The sequence below is a fragment of the Lepidochelys kempii genome, chromosome 4 (assembly GCF_965140265.1).
Source record: "Lepidochelys kempii isolate rLepKem1 chromosome 4, rLepKem1.hap2, whole genome shotgun sequence".
Taxonomy (NCBI): domain Eukaryota; kingdom Metazoa; phylum Chordata; order Testudines; family Cheloniidae; genus Lepidochelys; species Lepidochelys kempii.
In genome coordinates this window covers 121,961,383-121,976,671 of record NC_133259.1, presented here as the reverse complement: position 1 = coordinate 121,976,671, position 15,289 = coordinate 121,961,383, and the positions used below count along the sequence as shown (strand labels likewise).

Here is a 15,289-nt window from a genome sequence, read left to right as displayed (position 1 = left end):
AGGAGTGGCTGTTTCTGGAGGAATTCACAATTACCAATTACAGTGAACAATACTGATTCTGAATATAATTACACTAGTGTGAAAAGAACAAAATTGTTTGAAACAAAAACTTACTTTCATCCTTGCAAGCAAACCATGTATGAACAAAAGTGATACCCCTTCTGATGAAAGTAACTTTGTTTTTCTCTTTTTTTTTTATTAAAGGGAGGTATTGCTCTTTTAAAAACATAATGGGAATGGTTCTATTTGAAATGTCAATACCGATTTTATGAGGCTCAATACTCTTCCACCACAGGTTTGAGAATTTCCTTTGCTCTCAAATGAAGTGAAACAGTAGTATGCAAACATATACTACTTATAACAGTAAATCAGTTTCACCATATCTAGAATTCTCTATTAGAAGGAACACTATCACTTTAAAATCTAATCAGTTTCAAAAAGGAAGTTAAAGTAGCATCAGTTACTGCATTTACCAGTGAGTTCTCCTACTAAATTTGTGGCTTTGCAAAGATGTTTTCCTGTTTTTTTAAAATGGCTTCTCTCTCCCCCGCTGCTAAATAAAAGGTGTGCACAAAAAACAAGCTGTCTATGAAGGGGAGAAACTATGAAGGTGACTAAATACAAAGTGCTATCAAGTTTATAAAGTAAACAACTGAAAGAAGATTCCACCTGTCTCCAATTTCACTAGGTTAAAAAAAATCCCTTTTTCGAAAAGTGTTAATCAGGATTAAATTATATATGAAATTCTACAAAACCAGCAAACAAATAAACTATTATTTATAGCATCATCCCAATATACAATAAAATGACAAAAGGACTGGTTCTTACTATTTGGATGAAAGTAGCAACCATGTCTGAAAGATTTAATGAGACTTTACACCATATTAAAATTAAAACTTAAAGAAAAATAGTGACATTTACAAGAGTTAAATTAGGTACTTGAGAACATAAACACAACTACAGTATCAGGGCATTCCATTCATCACCTAGACATCAGTAAGCTGTTCAAAAATATTAACATCCTTTCGTTTATGACAAGAGTGTCATACAAAAGAGAATACTGCTCTCCTACCATTACTTTACCTATCCCAGAAGCTTCTGATAATTCTGGTGTAAACTGTTTTACAAATCTTGCTTTATGACGTTTTAATTAATTAATGTTGGGAGGCAAAACAAGAAGACATCCAACCACAATGTAACAAAATCTTTACTTAGAAGTTCTCACTTTATATATATTTAGTAAAAAGAAAAGGAGGACTTGTGGCACCTTAGAGACTAACCAATTTATTTGAGCATAAGCTTTCGTGAGCTACAGATGCATCCAATGAAGTGAGCTGAAGCTCAGGAAAGCTTATGCTCAAATAAATTGGTTAGTCTCTAAGGTGCCACAAGTCCTCCTTTTCTTTTTGCGAATACAGACTAACATGGCTGTTACCCTGAAACCTATATATTTAGTAGTATTCCATTAAAATATAGAATTAGCAACATTTGACAAATGTGAAGGTTTTACTCGCTCTCCAAATTGGGAGTGAATTGTATGCAACACAGTAAACAGCTGTTACATGGGTTTAATTGAAACTAAAAGTCCAAAGGGAATAAAGGACTGCCTAGTAACTGTGAAAAGTGAAGATTACACTGGCAGAGTAGTAGTCTCACACAGCTAAACCAGCAGCAGCTCTACATCAGTACAGGAAGACAAACACAGTAAGGAACCTCCAATGAGACAACTATCCCCCAAGAACAGCATCCGAAAGCCTCCCCCTCCTCTTCTTTTGTTGTCAGGTCCAAATAACAATAAAGCACATGCTCTGCTTTGTCATCTCGCCTCCCTGAACAGATAAGCTGCCTGAAGGGCTTTCCCGACGCGCAGAGAAACCGCTCACTCGAATGCGGGTGCCTTGCAAATCCTAGCACTCTTTTGCTGTCTCTGAAAACACAGTGGATCATTATCAGCAGCACAAATAAAACAAAATCCTATTTCTCTATAGATCTCTACTGCCTCCCTTTTAAAACTGGGTCTACCTGATAATTAAAAAAAAAAAAAAAAACCGCATGTTCTTCAACTGCCAAGGATCTAATCGGCTGCAAGTTAAAGATACAGCGAATCACGGGATGCCCGTGAGAGACAAGCAAGGTTGGGAGGGCGGCGGGCTGCCGAAATCCCTTTCGAGCGCCACACACCGTCCAGGTGAGCCCCACAAAGTGAGGCTCTGCCAGACCCCCTCCTCGGACCCCTTCCCTGACGCTGCCCGGCAAGACCTAGACAATAACATGCTCCCTCCTCTGCCCACAGCAGCTCGTAGGTGCACGGGCTGGGCACAGCGCGGCAGGTACGCCCGGCAGGCTCCCTCCAAGGACTCCGCTCACACGCGGGATCCGACAGGGCACCTCGGCCGGCCGGCGCCTCCCGCGCCCGTCGCCGCGCACACAGGCACCGGGGGGCTCCCTCGCCCTCCGGCGCGCAGGAAGGGCTGACCCACAATGGACACCCCCAAACCAGAGCCGGCGCGCCGGAGATGCAGCAGGCTCGCAACTTACCTTGGGCTTGTAGAGCCACTTTCTGAACCTGTTCATCATCGCCCCCGCGGCCGCCTCAGCCTCTCAGGCCGCTTCCCGCCCCCGGCTGCTGGTGGCGGGGGGGGGGAGGGTTTGCGGATCCCTCTCCCCCGGCACCGCAGGCGGCTGGGGGGACCTGCCGAAACCCCGTCCCCTCCTCAGGCTGCTCTGAGGGGCTGGCAAGCCCCGGTCAGGCTAGGAGCCGCGAGGGAGGCTCTGCCCTGCTGTGGAGGAGTGTCCCTCAGGCTGACCTGCCCAGGCACCGGCCAGCAACGGCGGCGCCTCTCTTCATTGAGAGCCCCCAAAACATTCCGCCGCCGCCGCCACCAGCAGCAGCTCCCAGCAGCAGCGCTCATCCGTGCGCCTGCGCACGGGCGGACCCCCTCACCAGCGCTCTCTGTTCTTGGACCAATTGGAAGGCGGCCGCGAGGGGCCTCCTCCCAGCTGACCCCGCCCACTCGGCTGCTCATTTGCTTAACATGGATCCCTCTCCCTAAGCAAGCTCAGAAGGGGAGGGCTACAACTCCCAGCATGCCACGCCGCCAAAGCTCAAGGGGCCGCTGAAAATAAGGGTGGCGAGTTGTATGCTGGGACTTGTAGTCTTGTCGCAGGGCAATAATTAACGCTTCCACTTAATAATATTAAGTAAATAATTATTATAGTCAACCCGGTTAATTAGGTTTCAGGCAGTTTCTGGGGCTAAAAAAATTCACCACCTGGGGTCCCGCTGACCACCAGTTACTAGGCAACAGTATGTAAACATTTGCCGCCATCTTGCTTTTAGTCTTGTAGTTTTTTACTCCTCCCTGGACTATTCGAATACACGAATGAGGACGGCTGAGTGGACTACAAATCCCAGAGGCCTCCGCGCCTGCACACTGCGGGCACTACCTGGAGAACCAAGTAGTCTCCGCTCCAGATGGACTGTGCTGATTCTGCTGCGGCTCCCATAGCGGTGAGTGGGGGGCTGGGCCTCGCTAGGACCCTTACTACTGGCCCAGGGATTCAAAGCCTTCAACTTCAAATACAAATGTCCCGCCACAGCCCTTCGCCCGCCCGAGAGGGACCCCGGTTTAGGGCTCGCCCCAGCCATTCCCCTGTTTGAGGCTCGCTGCTATTTAGTTCACTGTGTGAGAGTCTTCAGGATGAAACCCAGTGCTTATTTTGTGCCAGGGCTTGCCAGGACTGAGCCCCGGCACCTCTGGGTTTTCTGCATCAGTTCTGAGTGTTAGCAAAAAAAAACCCACACACAACATTGCTAGAGCCCTGGCACCTCTTTCATTGCAAATTAAGCACTGATGAAACCTTAAAAGGCAAGTTGTGTCCACCCTCCCTGTGCAGAAATTGAAGGCTGATTTACTTTATTTGTTTGGTTAGAAGAACAGAGCATTGCCTCAGTATCTTTTGCTAAAATTTTCCCTCTCCCACACTGTTGTGGAACTTATTAGACTTGCTGTTGGCCTCCCCTACCATTTTAGAGGTCGCTGCTTTTCATCCTTATTTCTGCCTGGTCACACTCACCATGTACTGGGCAATTTCCAGACATGGTCCCTATCATGGGAGCTGAGAGACAAACAAATAAACAGAGGGTAGAGAAGGGATGTTGTATACATGCAGTTACTTAAACTAATTTGTCAATATACAATTACTAAAATAGGACAAAAAGAAAAGGAGGACTTGTGGCACCTTAGAGACTAACCAATTTATTAGAGCATAAGCTTTCGTGAGCTACAGCTCACTTCCTCAGATGCATATCGTGGAAACTGCAGCAGGCTTTATATATACACAGAGAATATGAAACAATACCTATTCCCACCCCACTGTCCTGCTGGTAATAGCTTATCTAAAGTGATTTCCAGCACAAATCCAGGTTTTCTCACCCTCCACCCCCCCACACAAATTCACTCTCCTGCTGGTGATAGCCCATCCAAAGTGACAACTCTTTACACAATGTGCATGACAATCAAGCTGGGCTATTTCCTGCAGTGGTCAGTTTGGATGAGCTATTACCAGCAGGAGAGTGAGTTTGTGTGTGTATGGGGGTGGGGGGGATGTGAGAACCTGGATTTATGCAGGAAATAGCCCAGCTTGATTGTCATGCACATTGTGTAAAGAGTTGTCACTTTGGATGGGCTATCACCAGCAGGAGAGTGAATTTGTGTGGGGGGGTGGAGGGTGAGAAAACCTGGATTTGTGCTGGAAATCACTTTAGATAAGCTATTACCAGCAGGACAGTGGGGTGGGAATAGGTATTGTTTCATATTCTCTGTGTATATATAAAGCCTGCTGCAGTTTCCACGATATGCATCTGAGGAAGTGAGCTGTAGCTCACGAAAGCTTATGCTCTAATAAATTGGTTAGTCTCTAAGGTGCCACAAGTCCTCCTTTTCTTTTTGCGAATACAGACTAACACGGCTGCTACTCTGAAACTTAAAATAGGACAAGTAAATTGTACTTAAATTACTCCACAAGCATAACATTGACAGACAGGATGATATCCACAGGCATGTTTCTGAAGCACTTTGGGATCCTTCAAGATGAAAAGTACTAAAAATACATGAGATCTTTTATTGGACCAACTTCTGTTGATGGGCAGCACAAGCTTTTGAGCTACACAGAGCTCTTCTTCCTTCCACCAACAGTAAAAGATATTACCTCACCTATCTTGTCTCTCAGATCCTGGGACCAACATAGCTACAACACTATAAAATACATGAAACATTATTATTGTCTGGGGTTGTTTAGCATGTAAGCATTCTATAGTGCAGTGGTTCTCAACCTTTTTACATTTGCAGACCCCTAAAACTTTTTGTATGGAGGTGTAGACCCATTTGGAAAAATACTATGCAGAGTCCCAAGGGTTAAAAGCCACTATTTTATGGGTTTCAGAGGAACAGCCGTGTTAGTCTGTATTCGCAAAAAGAAAAGGAGTACTTGTGGCACCTTAGAGACTAACCAATTTATTTGAGCATGAGCTTTCGTGAGCTACAGCTCACTTCATCAGATGTTTACCGGTAAACATCTGATGAAGTGAGCTGTAGCTCACGAAAGCTCATGCTCAAATAAATTGGTTAGTCTCTAAGGTGCCACAAGTACTCCTTTTCTTTTCACTATTTTATGGTAACAACAACCTTTCACGGATCTCTTATACATAGTCTGCAGACCCCCCAGGATCTGCAGACCCCCCCCTGGGTCCGCAGACCTCAGGTTGAGAACCACTGCTATAATGGGCATCACCGGGCAAAGAAGTTATAATTACTTACACCCCAGGGTGGGTAGTCAGCAGTAGGGATCAAACTTGGGACATCTGGAGCTTAATAAATGATCCTCTGCTGCCTGATCTAAAAGAGCCTATTCTCTTAGATGTGGCTGTACCAAGCTCAGATGTCTAGTTGGCCTAGCCACCACCAGATGGGCACAAAGTGCCACACCAAGTAGGCATAATAGCTTACATACTGTCCCTGGCCAGGCAAGCATGTTATGCAGTTCAGAGGCTTACCAGTTCAGTTCACTATAGAGGCAACCAGTTGTAATGCCAATGCCCCTGGATGGGTCATTGGCAACAGGGATCAGAGCTGGGACCTCTGGATCTTAATAGTTTAATCTTTGCCACCTAAGCTAATTCAATTCTCTTCACCAAGGCTGTAGCAGGTTCATCAATTGTGTTGGCCTAGCCACACCGAGTAGACATGGCTTACACAGACAAACAGCATCTGTTACATACATGACCATAAATGTATACTTTTGACAGACAAAACAGAGATAAGACAAAAATGGGTAAGATGTATGATCATGTGCATCACTGAAGGGAAAAAAATCAAGTTCACTGTATAGTTTAACCAGAATTCTAGTGGCTGACTAGATGTCTATAAATATAATAGAAAAAAAAAAGAACAGACTACAATATTTTGACAGTGTGTGTCTTTTTTTTAGAGCAGAATATTGAGAAGTAGGACTGCTGACCTTTATCCCTGATTGTGGTGACCCTGGATAACCACTCCTAATCACTCTGTCCCTTTGTTTACCTATCTGTAAAATGAGGATAATAAAATTGACTTGCCTGAGGGTTGTTGTGTAAGGATTAATAGCTGTGAGAATGCACTGTGAGATCATCAGATAAAAAAATGCTATACAAGGGCATAGTATTTTTACTAAGCATGTTACAGAGCATGCAACTACACACATTAAAATATATTCATGGTAGGATATGTAGGAAAATATCAAATGTAGGGTCTGGTCCTTTAACCAGTCAGCACACAAAGCTTCCATTATAATAACTGTTATTGTACATCCATACCACTTGTATGTTTAAAAAAAAGCCTTTTTCATCTAAAGTTATGCTGCCTTAAGACAAAAGCATGCTGCAAAGAGGAGTTGTACCCCAACTCCAGTTGATTATGGTCATAAAGTGGTGTGATTAAATGTTAGGGGTGCAGAAAGTTATATGGTAAGTGGGGATGCTCTGGTGTACCCATATTTCCCTTCTGTGGAGCTTTTTACCCTATATTCTTTGCAATTTCCATGGTTTTGTTTCCTTCTCTGCCACATAGACGAAAAAAGCATCTGGGTCATTTTGAGCAGCACCTACTCAATCTTATTGAATTTCACAAAAACCTTATTTGGTCCTGATTTAAGAAAGTGTAGTAGTTCCACTGAAGTAAATGGGGTTGCAACCTTTTAAGGCTATTAATTGAAATTCTGGATATGGTAGTGAAGGGTAAAATGTCTGTTGATACAGAAAACTTTTTAATAGCTCAGGATTAGAAAATATAATCTCCTATTATACTTTGCAAACAGAAGGATAACAAGGCACCAGCTTGTGGTTTTTACTCCTAATTTTTAATACCATTCCACCTTATTGTGAATTTGGTTCTGTTTTATTTGACTGAAGCCAGCATCAAGAATAAACAATCTGATGATCATTTTTTAAAATAAAACCTCAATCTGTTTAAATATAGTCAAACTCACCAAACTGCTACTGTTAAGAAATTTTTTCTTTTACATAGTACCTGTATCAGGGGGTCTGACAGTTAATTATGGAGCTTCAAATACCTTGGTTTTCATTTAACTATTTTCAATTTTTTTAATTTTTACTGGGGATGTGTGAAGCTCAGGATTTTCAGAGGGGGAGGGCCCCAACCAATTCCCATTACAGCAGATGGAAAGACTCCCTTTGACTTCAATGGTAGTTGGATTGGAAGCCTTGGGTCAGTCTGAATAACCACATAGATACCTATTCCACCTGGCACCCTTATCTAAATCTTTAGAGCCTGAAAGAATTTTGTCATTCGGGGTGGAGCAAACTATACCACATAAAAGGATATAGAAGTGAATATTCCCCTCTTGCACACTGGATGGTTCTGGGAGGCGTTTTCCCTGAAGCAGAATTCTTCCTAATGCTTTTTCTGTGGCAGTATGATTCTGCAGCACCACTCACTTCTAGACTGTCCCTTAAAGACATGATGTAGCTTTATATAATTGCTTTATAAAATTTATATAATAATAAAACTGCTCAGAAACTGTCTTACTAGTTAGCAGTTGTGTTTTGATCAGATCTGTTAGCTATATGCCCATATTAAACATAATCACACACAAACTCATTTTCCTTTCAACAGTTTGAGATTAGTATTTAAACATGTTATGAAAATTATAGTGAAATGCAGTAGTGCTGGAAGGTGAGGTACAGAAACTTTGTATTAGGAAGTATTCTAACAGCCTTTTAGAATCTTGATCAAGCATTCTTTTTTAACAGAAGTGTATGATATATGTTAAATACAAGATTTGGGAGGTTTTTTTAACATTTTATTTTCACTATGAAAAAATTAAATTTGTGATAATTTTGGTTCGCATGGCTGGACCAAGATAATTACTTTACTCACTGAACATTATTATGTTTACCTGGCAATGTAAACAGGCATGGTGATGTACAGACAAACGTTCTCAGGACAGAGACTTCTTTTAAGTCTAGGGATCAGGTGGGAAAGGGAACAGAGTAAGGGGGTAGTGTGCAATTTTGAGAGTATTTTCCCTAAGATTGGATTTAAGACTAAAGTTCTGTCTTCAGTTACATCTCAATAGGAAAGTTCTGTGAGTTAAATTAGCGCAGAAATTGGCCCATAAAGTATGCATGCTAGAGTTACTGTTTCTCTCCAATACAAGTTTTAGATATACTTCACCCAATAATCTGCTATTGAAATTAGTTGAAAATGTTATCCTAATGATCATTAAAGAGACATTGTCAGAATAAAAGAGGCCTCATAATTTGTCACTTATTTATTTTATTGATGCTTATATTGTCTGTTCATTCCTTCTGTTAGCCTTTCTGGTTGGGCAATTGGGATTTTGAACGCTTGACCTGAATGTTCCTATTTACGTTACTGCAGTATGCGTGTCTCTGCAAGCCTATCAACATACATTATGCTGCAATTGAAGGAGCCATACAAATTTAATGATTTACTTTATTTATAGGACTTTGCATGGTGAAGATGGCTAGCCCTGGAAAACATATTGAAATAGTGGTCCAGCAGCTCAACAAATTTAATCCTGAAAATGAGAGCGTAGAGCATCTCTTGGATGAGTCAGCTAAAGTTTTACAGGTACAGTAAGTGCCAGTTTATCCTAGGTGGATTTCACAGTTTTAATGGGAGTTTTTTTAAATATAAAGATGTCCTTTCTCTAATGTGATATTTTGAATTTCACTGCATTTTCTTACATATTTTATAATGTTAACCTATAGCTAGGGTGACCAAATTTTCAAACCCCAAACCAGGGCAACTTTCTTATAGTAATCACCAGGAGCCAGGGAACTGGTGTGAGAGGCTTTGGTTGAGATACAGTGGCCTGGAGGTTCAGTGGTGGCAGGTACTGGAAATAGGAAAGGGTGGATGAAAAGGGGGATTGTTTGTGTGAGCAAGGATGGGAGAGAGGTTGATAACTGACAGTGTTTGTCATGGGGGACTAGAGGAAGAGAGAGGAATGAAGGTCCAGGGTACTAGCACTCAGGAGATGTAGATTCAAGTCCATGATCCTCTACAGATTGTGTGTGACCTTGGGTAAGTCCCTTAGCCTCTGTCCTCAGTTCCCAATCTGTAAAAATGGGAATAAATAGCACTTCCCTACCTTACAAGAAGTTGAGAGGTGCTCAGATACTCCAGTAATGGGCACCATAACCTCCTTAGACAGATACTGTAGTTAGATGGGCAGGAGTAAGTGACATGGGATTGGTTAGTGGTGAGGACGTGCAATTGATGGGTGCATATTACCATCATCCTATTTACTTTCATTCAACCTCCTTTTGCTGGTCCCTGGCTCCCATTCCAGTGCTGCTTCCCCTTTTCACTTCTACTGAAATCAAGCCCAGAAGCTGCCTCTATGTTGGGCTCAGTGTGGCACTTGCCAGGCAGCCTCCTGCTTTTCTTTTATTCTGCCTCAGATTGTCTATATGCTGCAGGCAGTGCCACAGAATCAAAGAGGGCCACAGAATCAAAGAGGGAGCAAAGGAAGCTTAGAGATAGGGAGGGTGGTGTGTCTGACTTCAGTGAAAAGGAAAGAAGAGAGGTTGGAGAGAAGCTAGACATCCTTCTGGCCAATGTAGTTTAAACCAACTGGAACAATGCAAAAAGTTGTATTTATGGTCCAGAACCAAAATGTATGGTCACCCGAGCAATACCACAACAGTCCTTAACTGGTCAGTACTTCAACTGGGATCAGTACATGGGGCTGATTCTCCACAGCCTTGCACCTTATGTAGTCATTTCCATCTGTACAAAGCAGGTATCAAATGCTACCATTTTAACCTGATAGTCTTTTAAACCCTCTTTGTACAGGTGTAAATAGCTACAGAGTGCTAAGCAGTGGAAATCAGGCCCAAGGACTTCAGGCTAAGGTTCAAAGTTAACCCTGTTTGTGTTTTGTTTAAATGGTAATGTTTTGTTTACCATCAACACTTTTTTTTAAAAAGGGTCTTGTTTCCTACTACTGTTTTCTTAGTTGTTCTACAGGGTCTGGAGCTGAAATCTCCATTACAATGCTCGGATGGGTTATTTCATCAAGACAACCTCTTGGCGGTAGATATCATGGGCCACACAATGCTTTTATTTACACTTGGGCAGTCCCTTTTAAGTCACTGCAGTGGAGTTGTACCAGTGTAATAGAGCAGATTTTGGCATGAAAATTGTATAATGAACACTTTTTATTGCATTTATTTCACACCTGAAATATATTGACTCAGAATAATTTTGATAGGAAATTTCATTTGAGTAATGTTGACTTTTCTCTTCGTAAGCAAAGAATAAGGAAGTTTAAATTGTTCATTCACAATTTTGGCGGAAGATTGGAGGAAAGGAGGGAAAGTGTTATATACAGAGGTGTTGACATCTCTTCACATTTATTGAACAGTTAGATTGTACTTGCCGCTCTAGAGTGGGAGGTACAAAGACAAAAGAAGCACCTGCCTCCATTACGGACAAATGAATAAAACTTTCTTACACATCCTTTTTAAAAAAGGAGGAACAGGGAGAACAGCTGAATCTAGGGATATGGCAAGTCACTCTGATACTTGCACTGTCTAAATCCTCCTTTTTCTTTACTCTTCTCCCCCGAGTATTTTTGCTGTCATTTTATCCCTGAAAATAAGATCCCTTTTTGTATAAAAGTCACTGTAGAAACCATGCCAGTTATTATTCATTCTTCAAGGAAAGCTTTGATTGTGATTTATTCTTTCCTCTTATTTTGCATAACGGGTTGTTATCTGGGGGAAAAAATAGACTTTAGCACCTTCGTATATGACTTCTCTCCTCTCTTTTGTCACCTGTCATTTGCATTTTATCAGTGTCACAAATTCTTGAAAGTCAGAATTAAAATATTTTCTGCTTTATTATCAGTTAAATCCAAAATTGGTGTTGTACAAGGACTTTCATTATAAATAGATTCTTCTTGTAAGTCAATACTTTACACTTCTGATAGCAAATTCTTTTTCTGCTTGATCTCCAGAAGTCCTTATTTAAACTGTGTTATTAATTTCCTAGCATCTATGGATATTTGTGTGGCTACAATGTTCTTCAGTCATAGATGGAGTGGAGTTATTCTGGATTTATATTGGTGTGTCTAAGAGCAGAATTTGGCTCCATATTTATAAACTATAAAACATTATCAATCCAAATATCATCTGACTGGGTTAGTCATAATTGTGAGCTGCTATTTAAAATTTAATTTTATTATCTTGCAAGGTGCCCTGAGATGCAAAGAACGAAGGTAGCTCTAACAGTGTACTTTTGATTAGATTTGATGCCATCTACAGTACATTCTGGGATAGGTCTCATTTACACAGTTTGCTTTGATAATGCATCAGCAGAGCCTTGCAGTCACATTTGGAAAACTCTCTTCGGAGTTATTTATTATTTGCATTACTGTGTCACCTAGAACCCCTAGTCATGGGCAGGACCCCATGGTGCTGGGGTCTGTATAAATAAACAAAAAGATGGACTCTGCCCCAAAGAGCTTGCAGTCTAAATATAAGACAAGAAACAGTAGATGGATACAGACAGACAAATGGGGACAGACAATCATCCCCATGATACAGAGTGGTCACTGCACACCAGCAACCTAACTATTAAGTTTTTTGTACACATGACAGCAAATAAGAGTTTTAAGGAGAGATGTGAAGGAGAATAATGAGTTAACATTGTGGATGTTTGCAGAGAGCTCCTTCTCCCAAGCACGAGCGGCAGCATGGGAGAAAGCACAAAGATGCTTATGAGCAAATGTAACAAATGGAGAATGGAAGTTGGAATCATTGACCAAATGGACATGGGAGTCGACACATCAACAGTGCATAAGAAATAAGTAGGGTAGGGGTAGGTCCTGAAAGGCCTTGAAAGTAAGGATAAGTAGTTTGATGCAAGGGGAGCCAGCTATACGCTTTGATTTAAATATTTCTAATTATTTTAAAAAATAAATAATACCAATAACCAAATTAAATTCTTTAGGTTTGAGCCTCCAGCATAGTTACAGATACATTTAATTTAGTGGAGCACTGAGAATGAAACAAGTGATAACGTTTTTAATTCTATTTAAAATAAAATTAGTTAAAGCAAACAGGCATTACAAAATAACTATACACTGCATTTTATACTCACATTCCAAGCTGAAATGGTATATCCAGGGGTGATAAGTCCCTGGATGAGAAGAATGGATATATAATCATTTCTCTAATGATACCCTGATGGTGCATGAGTGTGCTAATTTTAAATTAGCATACTACCCTTTGTATAATTATAACACTCCTTCATTAACATTAAGCTTGCCTTTTACCATATTTATATTTCCACTAACATTATAAAAATACCTTCTACTCCCTCATTGGCTATTTAATATTAAACCCCTGCATAAATGCCTTTCCTACAACTATCAAGATAGAGAGATAGCATCCTTCCAAAACATTCACATTTCATCTAAAAATTTTGTTAAAACCATTTAGAACCAAAAATGTTTACAATATGACCAGGGGTGATGTCCCAATTTATCTCTGAGCTGTCACTTCATCATTTACCAGGCCTCATTATTATCAAGACTAAATTTAGGCCCCCAAACCCTATTTTCTACTTACATTTGAGCACATTTCTATTACAGTTCTATTTAACAAAAACCTCACTTTTATAGGCTACGTTGTGAAGAGGGACAAAAAAAAAGAAGATGAAATGGTCAAAGTGATAGGCTAGAAGAATGATCTTTTCAGCAATATCTAGGGTTGCCAGGCATCCAGTTTTTGACCGGAACGCCTGGTCAAAAACGGTCCCTGGTGGCTCTGGTCAGCACAGCTGTCCACGCCGCTACAAGTCCAGTTGGCCACAGCACTAGCAGGGCAGGCAGGTTCCATGCTTGGCTCTCAGGAAGCAGCTGGCATGTCCCTCTGGCTCCTAGGCGGAGGGGCGATCAGGGGGGCTCCACGTGCTACCTCCACCCTCAGGCACCACCCCGAGCCCTGGCTTCACAGCTCCCATTGGCTGCTGGGAGCTGCGAGGGCAACACCTGTGGACGGGGGCAGCACGCAAAGCCTGCTGGCCATCTTGGAGCTGGAAGGACATGCTGGCCACTTCCTGGGAGCTGCCTGAGGTCAGCACCATATGGAACCCACACCACGAACCCCCTTCTGTGTCCCAACCCCAGGTCAGAATCCCCTCCCGCACCCAAACTCCCTCCCAGAGCCTGCACCCCCTCCCAACCCCCTGCGCCAGCCCTGAGCCCCCTCCCACACGCTGAATCCCTCAGCCACAGCCCAGAACCCCTTCCTGCACCCCAAACACCTCATCCCTGGCCCTACCCCAGAGCCCACACCCCCAGCTGGAGCCCTCAGCCCCTCCCGCACCCCAGCCTCCTGCCCCAGCCCAGTGAAAATGAGCAAGTGAGCAAGGGTGGGGGAAACCGAGGAACGGAGGGAGGGGGGATGAAGTGAGCAAGGGGTGGGGCCTTAGAGAAGGGGTGGGGCCTCTGGGAAGGGGCAGGGCAAGGGTTTTCAGTTTTCTACAATTAGAAAGCTGGCAACCCTACTTTTATCCAGACCAGAGAAGTGGATGTTTCAGTAATCAAGACACAATAGGATGAGAATCTGGATCAGAGTTTTAGCTGTGTGAACTTAGAGATGTTTTTCAGAAACAATCAGCAAGATTTAGACGTAGGATGTGAGGAGCTAAGGGAGGTGAGAGCCAAAGATGACACCATATAACAAGCCTGAGTGACTGGCAGGGTGGTGGTGACCACAGTGATCAAGAAAGTAGATAGCAGGGAGGTGTTGGTCAGGGAAGATTATGAGTATTATTTTAGCCATGTTGAAATTGAGCTGACCATTAGGCATCCACAAAATGTCAGAAAGACAAGCCAAGGTTTTAGATTCTAATTCAGGATTCTTACTCACAAAGATGATGATTGTGAATATGCTCTGAAGAGAAGGTTGAGTTTGGTGTTCAGGGAGAGAGTCAGGGAGCTACTTTGAGCAAGCCAGGTTGTATCCCCGTCCATCAATCCACAAGTAACATAGGGTCAGCCCTGGGGAGACCTCTTGCCTACTATATTTTTAAGTTAGATGGTAAGAAGGGATTGTGTAGTGAATTGAAGGAAAACAAGAAGAGACGGGCAGACAAATACATGTTAAAAATGAAGGAGAGTAAAGTGGCAAAAAAAGAATGAGGAGTCAAATGCAAAGGGACACAAGTGCAGTGAAGATGTGCCAGCCTTGTGGACACAATTTTTTATAAATAAGAGAAAACTCCTACTCCTTGTGTTATGATCATTCTAAATGAAATGTGGTTAAAGATTTCTATTTTTGGATAGGTTTCAGAGGAACAGCCGTGTTAGTCTGTATTCGCAAAAAGAAAAGGAGTACTTGTGGCACCTTAGAGACTAACCAATTTATTTGAGCATGAGCTTTCGTGAGCTACAGCTCACTTCATCAGATGTTTACCGTGGAAAGCATCAGATAAACATTGTTTGACATGATTAGAAATCAGTGATCAAAATTAGTCTATAATTAATTCAGCATCCTTAACCACACTAGATCTCTTTTATGGAATACTTAATATCCCCATGCTGTGTATGTCATGTTCTAAAAGGGATTTTTTCCATGCATTGGTACTGTAGAAGGGTGAACTCACTGCTAGAGCACCTCCCCCTGGCAGGGTGTAGTGTAGCAGCTCTCTCCTAGCTCTCTCCTAGCTAACACCACCTACTGACAATTGCT

The 15,289-nt window shown here is 42.2% G+C and overlaps 2 protein-coding genes across 4 annotated transcripts in view; one reads left to right on the top strand and one right to left on the bottom strand.

Annotated features, from left to right (window-relative positions):
• The window catches only part of ZFYVE28 (zinc finger FYVE-type containing 28), a 309,168-nt gene extending 306,245 nt beyond the window's left edge, over nucleotides 1-2,923 (bottom strand). Inside the window, exon 1 of the mRNA XM_073342720.1 lies at nucleotides 2,539-2,923. Within this exon, the coding sequence (XP_073198821.1) occupies nucleotides 2,539-2,577 (39 nt within the window). The 5' untranslated portion in view covers nucleotides 2,578-2,923. The remainder of the gene's footprint in view (nucleotides 1-2,538) is intronic.
• Nucleotides 2,924-3,431: 508 nt separating this feature from the next.
• CFAP99 (cilia and flagella associated protein 99) overlaps nucleotides 3,432-15,289 on the top strand; it is a 107,892-nt gene continuing 96,034 nt past the window's right edge. For all 3 annotated transcript variants that reach the window (XM_073342717.1, XM_073342716.1, XM_073342715.1), the window contains exons 1-2: nucleotides 3,432-3,511; nucleotides 9,025-9,152. In XM_073342717.1, coding sequence (XP_073198818.1) covers nucleotides 9,033-9,152 — 120 coding nt within the window. In that variant the 5' untranslated portion in view covers nucleotides 3,432-3,511; nucleotides 9,025-9,032. The remainder of the gene's footprint in view (nucleotides 3,512-9,024; nucleotides 9,153-15,289) is intronic.